This window comes from Wasmannia auropunctata, unplaced genomic scaffold (genome assembly GCF_000956235.1).
Source record: "Wasmannia auropunctata unplaced genomic scaffold, wasmannia.A_1.0 LD335977.1, whole genome shotgun sequence".
Lineage (NCBI taxonomy): Eukaryota > Metazoa > Arthropoda > Insecta > Hymenoptera > Formicidae > Wasmannia > Wasmannia auropunctata.
The window spans coordinates 375144-390500 of NW_012026913.1; the positions used below are offsets into that span (position 1 = coordinate 375144).

Here is a 15357-nt window from a genome sequence, read left to right on the forward strand (position 1 = left end):
CAATTTCTAAACATCCTTGATTCCGTTACTGCGAGAAATTAGACATTTGCTACTTATATTAGATAAACGCAGTCTGTTATCTCGATAAAATTAAGATTAATAATAATTAGAAAATGAAAATCTCTTTTATCAAACGTCTCTAATTATATATATAATTATCAAAAATTAAAAAATTTAATTCGGAATCTGGTATTATCAGTTGAAATGTAGAAAATTAAAATAACATCAATGATTATCTCTGTTGAAATTATCGCTGAAGATAATCTAGATAAGACTCGCTTTGATAAAAATTGAAGTTTTATTGATATTATTAAGAATTCATAAGAAACCAGAACGTTCCTACCAAATTATTAGCAGGTACTTGGATAAAATGTTTATGTACATAAAAGAGTCATTCCGTATCACTATACCAAGAAATCAGCTACCGAGAGAAAGTGCGAATCTTCCGCTGATAACATCTCCTACGTATTTATTCATTCGGCTTATTTACGTTCGCATTACATTCCGCGCGAATGTAATCTCTCTTCTCCGGCAATTTACATTCGTTACACTCTGTATTTCTACCAACTTCGAGATCGTCGATTTTACGTGCGTGAGTTCCTCGGACCATATCGCCGACCCGCCGCGGAACGACTCGTGCGCGCAACTTTAGATATCGTGTGGCTGAATGTTACATAAAGTCACGCGATAACGTCGCGCGATCCGCCGTCGTGCGACTTCAGGAACTCCTTCCTGAACCGTACAACGATTCGTCGTCGTCGTATCGCCTCACTCGCGACCGAAGCCGAGCGACCAAAATCTCAAACGCTTTGTAATGCTGTGACACTTGCGAACGTAAAAAGATATTTGTAAGACTTGAACTAGACAAACTCTTCGCGGTAAGAAAAATAAGACGGTGTGAATAAATCCGACGAAAATTTGTAGTTCTTATACTTGATTAAATTCTACTGTACAAAATTCAGACAATATCATAATTTACACACACAACAGGTCACATACGAATATAAGGATGTTTCACATAGGTGTTAAACGAATTCGCAAGCATATGTAAATGATAAAAAAAGAAAGAACCACAATGTTCCTACCATCTTATTTCGCCAATTATTTAGATATTCAGCATGATTTCGAGAACGTAACCAGACAGATGCGACTGCGATTTCGAAAGTCAGGACGTCGACATCCTGGGCGTTGGCGTCGAAAAGATATTGAATATCCACGCACGTGTCCGACGTGAGCTCTATAAATATCATTGCGCTATTTACGCGCCATTCGCGATCCGTAATTAACGCTATATATACAAGTGTCGCTGTCGCGCCACTTTTGCATGCTTGACGCAAAGCATGACGTCTATTTTAAAATGTCCGTGCACTTGTCGCGATTGCAATTGCGAGAGTAGATCACGCAAATCGCACGAGGAAGTGGAGGAGGAAGGACGGCGCGAATTCCCGTGCCCGAGCGCAGAATTTTATCCACGTTCGCTCTCTCGGCGAAGGTACATACGTGTTCCTTTCACACGTCCTTCCTCACCCCGCTTCTGCCTCCGTGTATTCGCGCACTGTCTCTGGAACGCGCGCACGTCGGAATGTACATTCGACAAAGTAACAGGAATCGATCGGTACGCCCGGTATGGCTGGCATAAAACGACAAGTCCGGTTCGCCTGCCGTCTCGTGATTTAACGGTAACGGGACTGGCCGACGACATTTCGCCGCGACGATGCGACTTTTTTCGAACTAGGGGATGTTCGATGATACGAGAATACGCGAACGAGAGATTCGGTGTAACATTCATCCAAATTGCTTTTCTAATAACGTCAGAAAGTAATAAATTTTAAAATCACGGAAATGAAATTTGACCAAAAATTTGACCTAGTTTTCAAATATTAATACACGGAAAGAACAATTTTGCTGAATCCAGATCTGAAAATAATTTTTGTTCAATAATCAAAATAATTGCTAGAATATCAAAACATTGTTTTATAGCAATGCTTATCAGTTTTAATATTCCAATAAATTATTTTGATGATTCAATAAAAAATTATTTTCAGATCTGTATTTAGCAAAATGTTTAGATCTTTCAACAAAACCGTGATAGAAATAAAATTTTCCAGACGATTTAATCTCAAGTTTAATTTAATTTAATTTAAATTTCCTTCTCTTCAAGATTTGTTTCCTCAGTTTTTAAGAAAGCGAGTGCGCTAATCGTCTGATCAATCGAATAATCAAGATATTCAATATTCAAGAGATTCGAGATATTCTCATTGCTTTGCGACATCTCTCTCTCTCTCTCTCTCTCTCTCTCTCTCTCTTTCCTTCTGCATAGCACTTCGACTTCTAAACGTGCCGATTCGCTTTGTCGCCTGAGAGTTCGTGATCGCAAACAGCGGCGTATAAATATAGAACACGTTTTTTCCGCGTCTTTCGCCTCCTTTCTTCACGGCCTATTTTCCTCGACTTTTTTTGCTTGCAACACGCATCTAATAATTAAGTAGAAACATGCACAAAGTCGGAGAAAAGATGCAAGTCGAAGGAGTCAGTCTGAAAGTCTAACGATGATCAAACGCCGTCGAATTAAACATTGACAGTGTCGCTGATGCTTTCATTCACAATCAAATAAATTTAAATTTAATTTAATATTTATTATAATATTTAAAAAATATTTCCTGACCGTGTAGTGAAAAAATATACTTGGCGGGTGACGCTACCGCGTCTCCTGATTAATATTTATTTATTATTTACCGTACTATTTACACGTTGAAAGCGAAACTTTCGAAAGTGTATATGATAAAAAAAATTTATCTGTTCTTTATCATCTTGACCTACACTTTGTTTTGATACATAGTTACGACTACATCCTTATAAGTGTGACTGTGTGTAAATTATGCAATATTTAACATATGATAACTGATAGCATCTCCGATTCGATATAAATTCAATGCCGTTATTAATTTTTATCGCAGATGACGTGACACTTGAAAAAAAAAGGGACATATGGTCGTTCTCCCATGTCGCAATCGAAATCGGTAATCGCCCATGCCGCACTTACTGATAACTGATACTAATAGGCACACGTCCTTGCATTCGCTGGTGCACGAGTCATACTTCGTGCAATCGTCGTTTCCTTTATTGCAAGACGATTGGCAATTGCGCCAACTACGATATAACATTGCACCGTAAGTAGGAAAAGACCTCTAGAATCGTTCGATATTTGCAGTTTAAATATTCGATAAATTCCCGTTACGCGCTGACACACTTCTTCGTGGGAATTTTGCTTGCCGACAAAATTCGATTGTCCCCCCCCTCCTCACTCGTAAAAAAAGAGCATTAATTGCTCACCATATTTGCATTCTCGATTAGCGATATATAGCTTACCAGTTTCTTTCGAAGTTTATCGCGTTCCTTTCAATCCTATTTATTTACAACTTATATTCTTAAATACCAAACAGTTTCATCAGATTATTTCCCGTTTCTTACCATAATCTCACAGCATTGTGAAATGATCTTTAACGCAAATTGGATCTTATCAATATACCGGGTGGGAATATATATGTAATATGTATATATGACTTACTCGTGTGTCCAGAATTTCCATTATCTTCTCCTTCGCCAAGCGTACATTATCTGGTCGTCCCGCGACTTTTATATGCGGATCTGCAAAAAAAAAAGGCAGAAAATTGAATTACGGTGACCATCGTGCGTGGGAGTAATAAGGGAACACGAAAGGCGGCGCGAGTCACGCCTTTATTATACCGGGCAATCAATTATAATTGACCCCGTTAATTACACGTTACACGACTAAACTTCGTACACTGCTCGGGAAAATAAGCGATTAATCCGAAATAACAGCTTCCGTCTTCACAAACAAACTGCATCTCTCAGGAAATACGGACGGAGTCTTCCTAAAACAATATATTTTTGAAATATTTTCCAAGTGTATCTTCCGCCCGTATTTTTTCGGATTGACTATAATGTAGCGAGGACCTCAGGCAAATTGGGTTACATCGGAAACTACCGAAAAGAATTTCGCCGACGACGCTTTCGTCGATATACCGAGTTTGACCGACACCGAACATGTGTCCACCGGCGTAAACATCCATCGATGTCGTTTGTGTACCGTCAGAAATTTTCGGTTTGTTACGATTTGAAAGCAAAATATCCGCAAAACTGGATGAAATTGTTCCCTTACAAAGGTCGACGAACTCACCGCGTGACGCAGACGTACGTTAACCAAAGACATCGCCAGTCTATAGCGAAGGGACAGTTACACCGAAGTTCAGTGAAAATATTGGATATGCATTATAGACGATACGCAAAACGTCGATGTGCGTGGGACGAATATATGTCGCTGTATACATACTCGATCAATCTTGATGTCAACGAAATAGCGTTGTCAGGAAGATTATTGGCAGAGGGTTTGTTCTATGATTTTAATGTGATCCTCGAGAGAAATTACGCGGGGCCCGGAAGACGGAAAGACGCCGCTGGCGATTGCGGAAAACCCGATGTCAATCGATAGCTACTTTGAAGTCAATCTTAGTATTCGCAAAGCGCAACGCTTGCTTTTTCCTGAACGCGAGACCTTCGACTGCACAACAGTGTTTCAAAGTCGAGTGCGATGACGCGTCATTGACGCTGCATAATAATCGCACGTGCACGTTAGGCTAGTCGATCCTTATCACGCATGTGAACAAGACTCAATAATTCATTTACTTGATTATTAAGAATTAGGAATCATTAAATATAAATAGATGAATACGCGCAAAATAGGAAACTATGATTCATTGATACGTTTAAAAATGACTACTTGTAAAATGTGAATTGTAATAAAAGGAATCGATATTTCCTCGATGAAAATTTCATTGGTGACCTGGTTATATAATTTTTTTTACTTTTCATTTTTCCTCTTTGAACATTAAAATGTTCCGACGCACAAATGGATAATGAGATCTTAATTTTAAATTAATCTCAAGTGGATTTGCTTCAACAGAAATTGGTTCGAATATTCGATTGTTGAAGTATCATCGTTGTTTTAGTGACATTTTCCATGCAGTAGAATTGAGAATCGTTTTGAGATTTTTGGCACTGTGCACTGAATCGAATTCTATTCCCGAACGAAAGAATCCTCTGCGTGAGGAAGGAAAAACACTTCACAGCTTTCGGAACTTTGCAATCAAAACAACGATATCATATCATCTGCGTCGTAAAATTCATGCTTCTTATCTCTCCCGCAGCAATTATGTAAGAGATACCGTGGAAAATAACGCTAAATAATAATGCGCTTTTAAAAATCGAAACCCGATCAAATTCTGTCACGATCATGAGCGCTTGGATCATGGCGCCTAGGAAATGCAGCATTAGTGCGATTATCTATCAGTCCTCGCGGGCACAATCCTGGATTATTTTTAGAATCGACGCGACGCGATGCGACGCGACGGTAGCACGCGGACTCTTCGAGTGTGCTTCGAGGCCTGACCTGACCTCTTTAGCCGCGCCGAGCATAGAAAGTAGATGAATCCTGTTTGCACAAAGCGATAAGGAGTGTCGGCTGCCGTTGCGGCAACGAGAGAGGGGCAGGTGCCGGAGGCTCGGCCGATTATCTAAATGATACAAGGTATTCCTTAATAAAATGTGTATATCGCTATACTTCGCGATAAATTCACGTACGAAGAGATCGCAAGGAAAACAATGATAACGAAATATACGAGGAATGAATCACGATAATAACGAAGCGTGGAAAAGCTATAACTCATTTGAGAAAAAATATTATATTTGTGTGTCTGGATACGTTGAAATTTAATAATTATCGTATTTTCAAATTATTTTTAATTATCAGTCTTTTGATAAATAATATTTAGTAAAGAAAGTGGCATTTCTAATAAAGGATAATTTTCACATTTGTCTTTTTATGCTATTGTTTTATATCTTTGCGTTCGTCTACTCTATTCCCAAGAGGAATCTATGCTCTGTAAAGCTAATGCTCTGTAATGAATTTAAGCAAAAGACTTTCTCGCAATCTTATGATAATCCTGAATTTCCTCGATCTCAGTCGGAAATAAAACCAGTTAGATAATTTGATGAAACAGCAACATTGCGAAGTCACGCGATATCTGGTTTTTGAATTTTATTCTTTACTTCGCAAACACGCATCGTTCAATATCTGTTGACTAAGTATAACCGTGATGCGACGAGCAAACAGAAAACTGGCAATTTATTGAGAAATAATTACAGCTCTAATTTTTCGAAATCTAAGCTTTTTATCTCTTTATCTATTTCATTCTTTATGTTGGACTTCTCCATGTAAAATTTAACAGATACAAAATTTACTCTATCATTTTGTTTAATAAAATTGTATTCGTTGTAATAAAAATTGTGTAAATATAGTTTATATAATTAAATTTATATAAAATTCATTTTTTTTATTGATTCCATCGTGATCGTGAAATATACATTTTTCGATTTTATTTCTATGTTTATTATATACTGCATAGATTTGCTGTATGTAAGATATGATTACTATCTAATCCAGGCACAAATATTATATGCTAAATAACAGTTATTAAAATTTTTCATCGTAGTTATAAACACACCCGTAAGAGAAAAAAAATATTATATGCTAAATAATAGTCATTAAAGTTTTTCATAGTGTAGTTATAGACGCCCGCAAGGAAAAAAAGCTATGTGTAGTCTTATCATTTGAAGAGTAGCATGTGGCTTACGTGACTCGCGGCACATCAACATCTTCGCGCAATGAAGAATTAGAGCGGCTGCCATGATACTGATTGACGCTTAATTCGATCACAGACAATTATCCGGTTAGTTAGGCTGGGCTAGAATCCCGCTGATATCGCTGCGCAAAATTCACAACGACGGCTTCGAGAGCAGGTCAAATCGCAAGGTGATATCCTATCGCGCGACACGGGGAAGATAACTCGATAATATCTATTAACCCTGAAGAGCGCATAATGTATGTCAATTTGATCCATTCGCTGCTTCAAATGCAAATTCCATTTCGAATAGTACATCTATGATTGGAGTACTTATTGCCAATGATGATTTTTTTATAAACTGCGAAGTCGCATATTGAAATATATATATATATCTCTATAAAAGTTTATAGAATATTTACTAAAGTTTTTTCAATTAAAGATCATTTGACCAATTTGTGAAATTACTCGTAAAGAATTTGATTGGACTTTCTTTCGATATTAAAATTAATCCAGTCATTAATCAAAATTTTATTATAATAAAATTCACAAGAAGGTGACAATTTAATAGGAGAATAGAATAATTATAAAGAAGAAAAATTTTTGTATATATTTACACGTGTTACACGATTCATAAAAATGTCATCACTTTTTGTTTAATTTATTTCGATATATGTAAATATTTAATTAATTTAATACCATATTGAAAAAAAATTTATTTCAAGTCAGCTAGAGCTGTCACATATAATATCAATCATTTTAGAGCATTCTATGTAGCTTACAAAAAGCAATTTATATAAACATAAATTAAGTATGACATATAGCTGATATGCATGAAACATCAAATTCAAGTAATATTCCGCAAGTGAATTTCTATAGTGAATTTATATTCTTACGACAGACTCTTGCGTTATCATTAGCTAGTCATTGGCGTTTCCATGATTACATACAAGAAATTATTAAAATGACTATAACGAAATTTGTGAATGACTCACAATAATCTGTATCATGCATCTGTATCGCATTTTTCTGGATGTGTACGAGATAATTCATACATTCTAATGATAATCTCGAGTCATAAAAAACAACAAAATACGTGAGTTTATTTATATCAGATTACATAGCTTACCACGGACGATCGGATTTGCAAAATAAAGAAAAAGAAAGCGAGAGAGAGAGAGAGAGAGAAGAGGCAGATGCAACAGCTGTTTAGGTCACGAGGAAGGGATGAATCACCGAAAAATTTCCACAAGGTCCGGTCGCATGAGGCGACGACGCCGCTTCGAGCCTTACGAGCGAGCACTGGATCGATCTACGCGACGTAATTTATTTATCGTGAAATAAGTGACGAAATAATCTCACAATCGACGTGAAAAACGATGTGAATGAATAATCAATTAAGACGCAAATCTATCGATCTATTATAGAATCCTTGAATTTTTATAGCGATATATATTTTTTATTTTTTTTGAAGTTCATATTTCAATATCTCTTGAATCATAGGTAGTTTTAGCGACTCGTTAAAAATTCATAGAATGTCAAATGAATATTTTTCATCGAGATGATATTACAAAGCATAAAAATAATCACTACTCTTTGTTTAACTATGCTCTTTATTAATTATGCTTATCTCATTATATCTATTGGAATTTTACAAGAAATCATGGAACGGAACTTTTACTAAAATTTTGGAACACTGAATCTATAATTTCAATTAAATCGAAAATTTATCTTAAAGTTTTCCTGTAAGTATTTGTGTCGGTCGAAAATTAATCCCAAGATTTCCACGAGACATGCAATTTTTTTTTCGTGCATATACCAACGATTCTACAGCGCCAGCGATGAAACTTTAAATAGCGATCGTAAAGCAACGTGCGCAAGACGTCAGCTGACGAAGAGGCATGACCGACCACTCACAGTTGACGCAATCTGCGAACAACGCGTATTCGCACGACTACGCATGAGTCCGAATGCGGGGAACGCGCGGGGAATCGTAAAAGATGATTTTTGCGTCTCCTAGCGAGTATAATCTTTCAAGGACGCGCGACACACCGAATCTGAATTCCGCGTCGCCCTCGAGCTGTCGATAGCTTCCGCTTGCGCGCCTATTAGTTATTCTTTGTTACGAGAAAAAAACACAGTTATTTCCTTGATTTGTACAATGTATACTTTTAGATTAATTTTCAAATGATCGACAAAAGAAAACGTCATTTCTCAAGAGATTTATTATTGCCTGTCTCTCCTCTCTTTCGCGCGATATTAATAATTTCAAAAATAATTCAGTTATTTTTAGACAATACCATTCACTTGGAATTTGTGTTGCACGTTACCTCGGGATCGAATGAAAAACAGGAATATCACCGTCTAATCACATTTTGTGCATGCGTTTGCATTCGTTAATGGATATTGTTTATGTCAGACGACGATGACGGTGCAATTGTGTTAAAGTAGATAAAAATGAATCATTTAGTTTAGAAAGAACGTTGCTCTCGCAACGTCTTTATTTGTCAGGAAACACAGATAAACTTTCGCTAATATTAATGAAGCTAAAAGGCATTCCATTATCATGCCGTGTCGCTATTGTAATGATACCAAGTTCAAATTACGTCTCCCTTGCACAAATTTACGTAGCCAGAAAAGATTTGATTTCGATTATTATATCGGTATAATACTTAAAATCTTAGATTCCTATATTCCTATAGAGTAATTTCTGATTCAGCTAGAATTCGCCTAGAATATTTATACATACAATACGACAGTACAAATGTCTATTTTCTACTGTCTATTGTTATCTGTTATTGACTACTTTTAGATAGAGTTATCTGATATTTACTACTACAAAACCATTTCTAAAGTAAGTAATTCAAATAACGCTTTTAAAATAATTAAGTCGATTGGCTTACCTTTCTTCGACTTTGCTCCGATCTTCAGTCTTGATGGCCACGTAACGATAGTGTTTGTTCTCTCCATAACCTACAACAATGTAAAATCGCTATCGTTATGCACCGTCAAATATAATTTTTTTCAGATACAAAAGTGCTATAAAATATCCCTAAGATTTTTGAAATATTTTCCATGTGTCGTTTTTTCTACATATAACTATTAACTATCGCATTATTTATTAATTATAAACCAAGCGATGTGATATCTTTAATACTTTTTTAGAATTGGAGATTCTTCATTTTCTGTATAATATTTATCCGATGATTAATGACTCATTGTTTAAGGCTTCTTATCAATTTTTCAGATTATCTTGGTTTCTCTCCACGTGACCTTCGCGAATATTTAATCTCCTCAACACGTAGCCTTTACTTATCAAAGTTATACATTGGTTGTTATTCATTTTTTGGGAACATTCATCCTTATCATCTCGAAATTTTTCAATTTGCTAGCTGTATTTTTTATATAATTTTCGAACATTTAATTTTTCGCACACACATGCATAGCATCCAATGTTAGATAAACATGTCTATCTTTAACTGTGCGTTTATCATGAAGAAATAATCATAAATATAATTTGCATTGCAAAGTAGAAAAATCATTAATGTATTCTTTAATTAATTAATTAATTTTTTAATTAATGGAATAGATTGAAAAATTTAGGATTTATGGAAACCTAAGTAGATTTATCAAGAAGTCTTAGATAATTAAAATTTCAGAAAATAATGGAATCATTTTTTTCTTAAAGAACTCTTTAATTGCAACCTCACAAACTACATATTACTTAATTAGTATTATATTTAATATTAGACTTTTAAAAAGATTGCAACAAATAATACACGACCCTGAATTTTCGTCGAGAAGAAATTTGTTCTAAAATTATCGAAGATTTCGTGTAACATGAAAGAGTTTCGCATATCGCGGATAAAAATATTTTTTCTACATATAGTTTCTATCTTTAGCTCGAGTCTTTACCTCGTCGAATTATTAAACGTCTACATGTAACATCTAAGTTTAGACAAAAGATTACTATTTTTAGATGTGAACTTCCTCACGTAGCTTCTAGCTTCGTAGAGAAACTCGACTGCCTTGAACTATGAATTAAACTAAATCATAGAACTCGGGATAATTTCATCTGTTCTTAAGTTCTCCAACTTAAGTACAGCTGTTAAACTAGAACAATTAGAATTCAGTATCATTAACTAACATTTAATATTATTAACTCTCTATACCACAAGTATGCTAAAAACGCTTTTTTTTTTAACTGAGAATGCTGCATGCAATCTTTACAGGAAGAAAATTCAAAATCGAGCGACTACAATGCGAGCTACTGAAAGTTCTCATTCGGAATTACAATATTTATTATTACCACGGTCATTTTCGTTGCCAATTCTTTAGTTGTCGACGTTCAGCTGCGAAAAGATCTTCGGTCTTCGCAGTGAAAACGAAAAAAAAAGACAGTAAAGTGCCCACGAGAAAGACGAGTGCGTTTCACAGTTATCACTTATCTATAAAAGCCTCGTGCAACACAGTGCGACTTCGAGAGTGGGAGGTGAATCACTTTCACGATAACGATAACGGGTCACTAGGCTGGATTCTATATAGGCACTGAAACGCTAATCGCACCGTGGATGAATCGAGAGACGCCGGATTTACTTTCACTTCAGCCGCCGTCGATCGCGATAAAACATCCCGGAAAAGATCACGCGGCCGCCAATTAACTTGATCGGGGTTCCACCTCGCAACGTAATTGTCTCCGCGAGTTTGTCGACCTCGCACAATCGATCTCGTCAAAGATCCGGCGATCTGCGACAACGCGAGAATTCGACGCCGCGAAGCGCCTTCTGCAACTGTTACAACGTCGAAGACCACCACCGATCGATCCGATCGTGATTCCTAGTCCTGATTACGTCTATCAGGCGGCTTTCTATATCACTCTACTTCACTTCGCTGCGCGATTCGATGCATGTGGATCACTTTGCAAATACTACGATTTTAGTCGTCTCGCGATACAACTTTTCCCCTCTCGTTCTTGTTCACAACCGCGGCACGGGATCCATCCGCCAAACGCGCGATTTCGAGCCAGGATTTTTTTTTCACGGCAGAATTCTCATCGTCGTCGAATCGTAAGATCACCGCGGGATCACTGGCACGAAAGGAAACTGACTAACTGACTAACGCGAGATAATATAACGGGTCGGTCCGGTCGAATCGCCTCCCACTACGTTCGCCAACTCCCGCCACCAGTCGCGACTTCACTGACTGCGCACCATGTTGGTGTCTCTCGTCATCGTGACCCTGCCTCCGCGCGCGAACCTTCCCTTTCTTCACCTCCTCACCTGAGAGCTTTACGTACCTCTATTGCTTTACAAATTCAAACTTCGAAAGTTAGAGATCTTTCAAACAAAAACGTGCACTTTCAGCCTGACAAATACGTTAAATCTCATTCTTTTGATTTTTTGTTGTTGTTGAGATCGTTTATGCTTGGTCTACAATAGGAGGCTTTATCTATATAACCATTCATTTTAAATCTAGAAAAGTGACCTGTCATTCACAATCGACTGTTTTCCCCACATTTGGACCTAGTCAATTTTCTTAAGACGATTGCTTTTAGGACTACTTCTATTGTTGAACCTATCTACTGTTAGAATAGTTCAATTAAAAAGGCTCAAAACTTTCTCGTGAATTTATTTTCAAAACTTGTCGAAGAAACTTGTCGAAGAATGCGTAGCTAATTCTCACTGTTAAAAAAATTGCATCTATACAATTTTTAGAAAATTCGAAATCTTTTCTGAAACTTATTAAAGATAAGAAAGTAGATGTTGACTTTTTTATTCGCCACGTACAAATTTATATAATCGCATTGTAAACATATTTCTCGATTACTGCAGAATATTCCCGCATTCTAGAATAACTTAATGAAACATACGATTATCTTATGATTCCGTTGAGACGTTCGCGGTAACATGCGTGCTTAATGATACGCGACAACCTTTAGACTTCGGTAATAATAACGTGGATCGTCCAAAGTTTGTTTTTTACTTAATTAAGTTCAGGGTTGGGAAAGTTACTTTGTAAAAGTAACTAGTTACAGTTTTTATCTCTCAAAAAGTAACTAGTTACCGTTACAAGTTACCGATTCTGAAAAGTAACATGTTGCAATTATAGTTACTCAAAAAGTAACGAATCGTTACTTTTCAGTACTTTTAATAGAACAGCATTAGCATTATAAAAACAGACTGATTTACATATTATATAATTTTATTTACAAAAGAAAAGTAATGCGCGTATTTAAATATGAGCATTTAAATATTTCGCATAATTACAATCAACATTATGATTATCAAAATTATGCAACACTTTCGCTCAATCAACAAATGATTGAGCGAAAGTGTTGCATAATTTTGATCCACAAAAGTGACGATTTGACATAAAGTAACTATAAAAGTAACTATTAAATTAGTTACTAGTTACTAAAAAAATCTAAGTTAAGTTACAGTTATTGAAAAAAAATAACTGTAACTGTAACTTCGTTACAAGTAACGAGTTACTTTCCAACCCTGATTTAAATTACTAGATTTAAATATTAAGATTTAAATAACAAACTTACCTCCAAATCTCGGTTAATTTCGGAAAGGACGAATTTTAAAAAGAAATCCAAAATCGTAGCAAGAATTACAATTTGTACACCATAGAAACCGTACAATATGAATGGAAAGATAAAATACAGTTTTGTAGAAAAAACTGAATAACAATAGTTCAGATACAAATACATGCTACAAGATATCGTTTCAGCTCTTCGTCTTCAATCAAGGTATAAGTTATGCGAAAATAATGTTATAATACAAACAGGCACTGTAGATACTGTATCAGTACAAATATCCGCGGTTCGTATATTACCTATTCTATCTTTATGAAAAAAAGTCTTTTTTTCCTTACTACAGCACAGTTAGAGCTCAGACACAACGAAAATACGTCTTAACTGAATAACTTTGGGGACTGAAGTGAAGAAAGTGAGCATTGCTTTTATGTGTTCTGCAGGTCGAAAGCGACCCAGCGTTCATTCGGCTCTTTTTTCGAAAGGGCGTTTCTCTCGAAGCTGATAGGAGGCAGGTGTCGCAAAGTAAACTGCTGGTCATTGGGTAGTTTTACTAGTCAAGGGCCATTTTCGATTTTCCATTAACTTTGCTACGTTCGAAAACATCACCCGAGTATTCTCGTGAATTATTTTATTCTTGTTCAATATTTAATAAACAAGGATAAAATGATATACGGGAGTACTCGAATGACATTTTCGAAAGCATTTCCTTAATCGAAGAATCGATGAAAGTGATAGATCCAAAATTGTGACGTATACATGTGATATGTAATTGTATTATTATATATTATGTATGTAATATATTGTTATATATTATATTATGTATGTAATATATATTACATTATATATTACAATATATATAAAATTTTCAATCAATTAGAAAAACTTACACAGCCCGGATGACTTGGATTTTGATATGTATATGTTACAGAGAATTAATTTCTGAATTAAAGTAAATCATCTGGTTGATAAAGCAAAATTACTAAAAAATCAATTCTCTATAATATATGTACATATATCAAAGTCGAAGTCATCCGTTATAAGTTTTACTGAAAAAATATTTTATTATAATATTAAGTAACTGATTATATGATTACGAAATCCGCTTTCATTGAACGTGTAGTAGCAGCAAATGTTTCTGTCAACTATATTTATATCGATTATTCGTCGAGCAAAATCGACTGTCAAAGTCCTGAAACATTGTATCATTTAACTTTTGTCTTTTTTTTCCTAAAATCTGTCATCCTGCCAAGTGATTAATCGATCTGGCAACGAAAAATTTTTATATTGTTGATTTTTGAATAAATATTCGAAACTAAAAAATATCCGAAGTTAGTCTTTAGAATTCTCAATATAAAGAATAATATACACAAAGGATTACCTGCAAGAAACACTTTCACACTTTTTAATTTTTTTCTTGAGAGATAATAAAAACCTTTTTTCTCTCATTTTAATTGAAATATCTGTAAATTTCAATCAACAAATGAGCTTTCCTAGTTCGTACAATTACTTAAATAGTTTTTCTTATCTCTGAGTAAACACGTCTTCTTTCCAAATCTTAAAAGTCTAGGTAGAAAGATTCATATGTCAATATGTCATATATCAAATTCACAATGTTAAAAGATTACAATACCCATACGTCTTCATTCAAGATATTTCAAATCGAAGAAACAAATCGGTTCCAGACAATGGACATGTCATTGTCTGGAACCGATTTGTTTCTTCGATTTGAAATATCTTGAATGCAAAAAATCTGAGAGACACATATTCTTTTATATGAAATCTCATATTTAAGAAGTAAAATATCCTTTGAGAAAAAAAAGTTTTTCTCTTTCGGCACAAATATTGTCGGAAATGCTAACAAGTTTACAGGTTTTCTCCGTGTTTTCGTTGATTTATTCTTATCTTAATGTCATGCCAATGGTTTCGTGAACTATCCTTTTCACTTGATTAGGGCAAAAAGCAACCTGACCCGTAAAAGTTGTACGGTTTGAAGAGTATTTTCAAGTTGTAAAGAAAAAATTTTTTAACAAATGTTTTAAGAAAATATAAACAAAATACTCCACCACTCAAAATTTTAAAAAATTTTCAAATTTTTGAAATAGTTGAATTCAGAAA

General features: G+C 35.2%; 1 protein-coding gene across 7 annotated transcripts in view; it reads right to left on the reverse strand.

The window, feature by feature from the left end:
- Positions 1-15357, reverse strand: part of LOC105454655 (protein bicaudal C homolog 1-B) — a 35941-nt gene that overhangs the window by 9320 nt on the left and 11264 nt on the right. For 2 of the 7 annotated variants that reach the window (XM_011697429.1, XM_011697430.1), the window contains exons 4-5: positions 9605-9674; positions 3569-3648 (exon numbers count right to left, since the gene is read on the reverse strand). In XM_011697429.1, the coding sequence (XP_011695731.1) occupies positions 3569-3648; positions 9605-9674 (150 nt within the window). Of the gene's footprint in view, positions 1-410; positions 560-3568; positions 3649-3805; positions 4202-4354; positions 5473-9604; positions 9675-11010; positions 11856-15357 lie in introns of those variants that run through there. The other 5 variants (XM_011697432.1, XM_011697431.1, XM_011697436.1 and 2 more) reach the window with 5 other exon arrangements.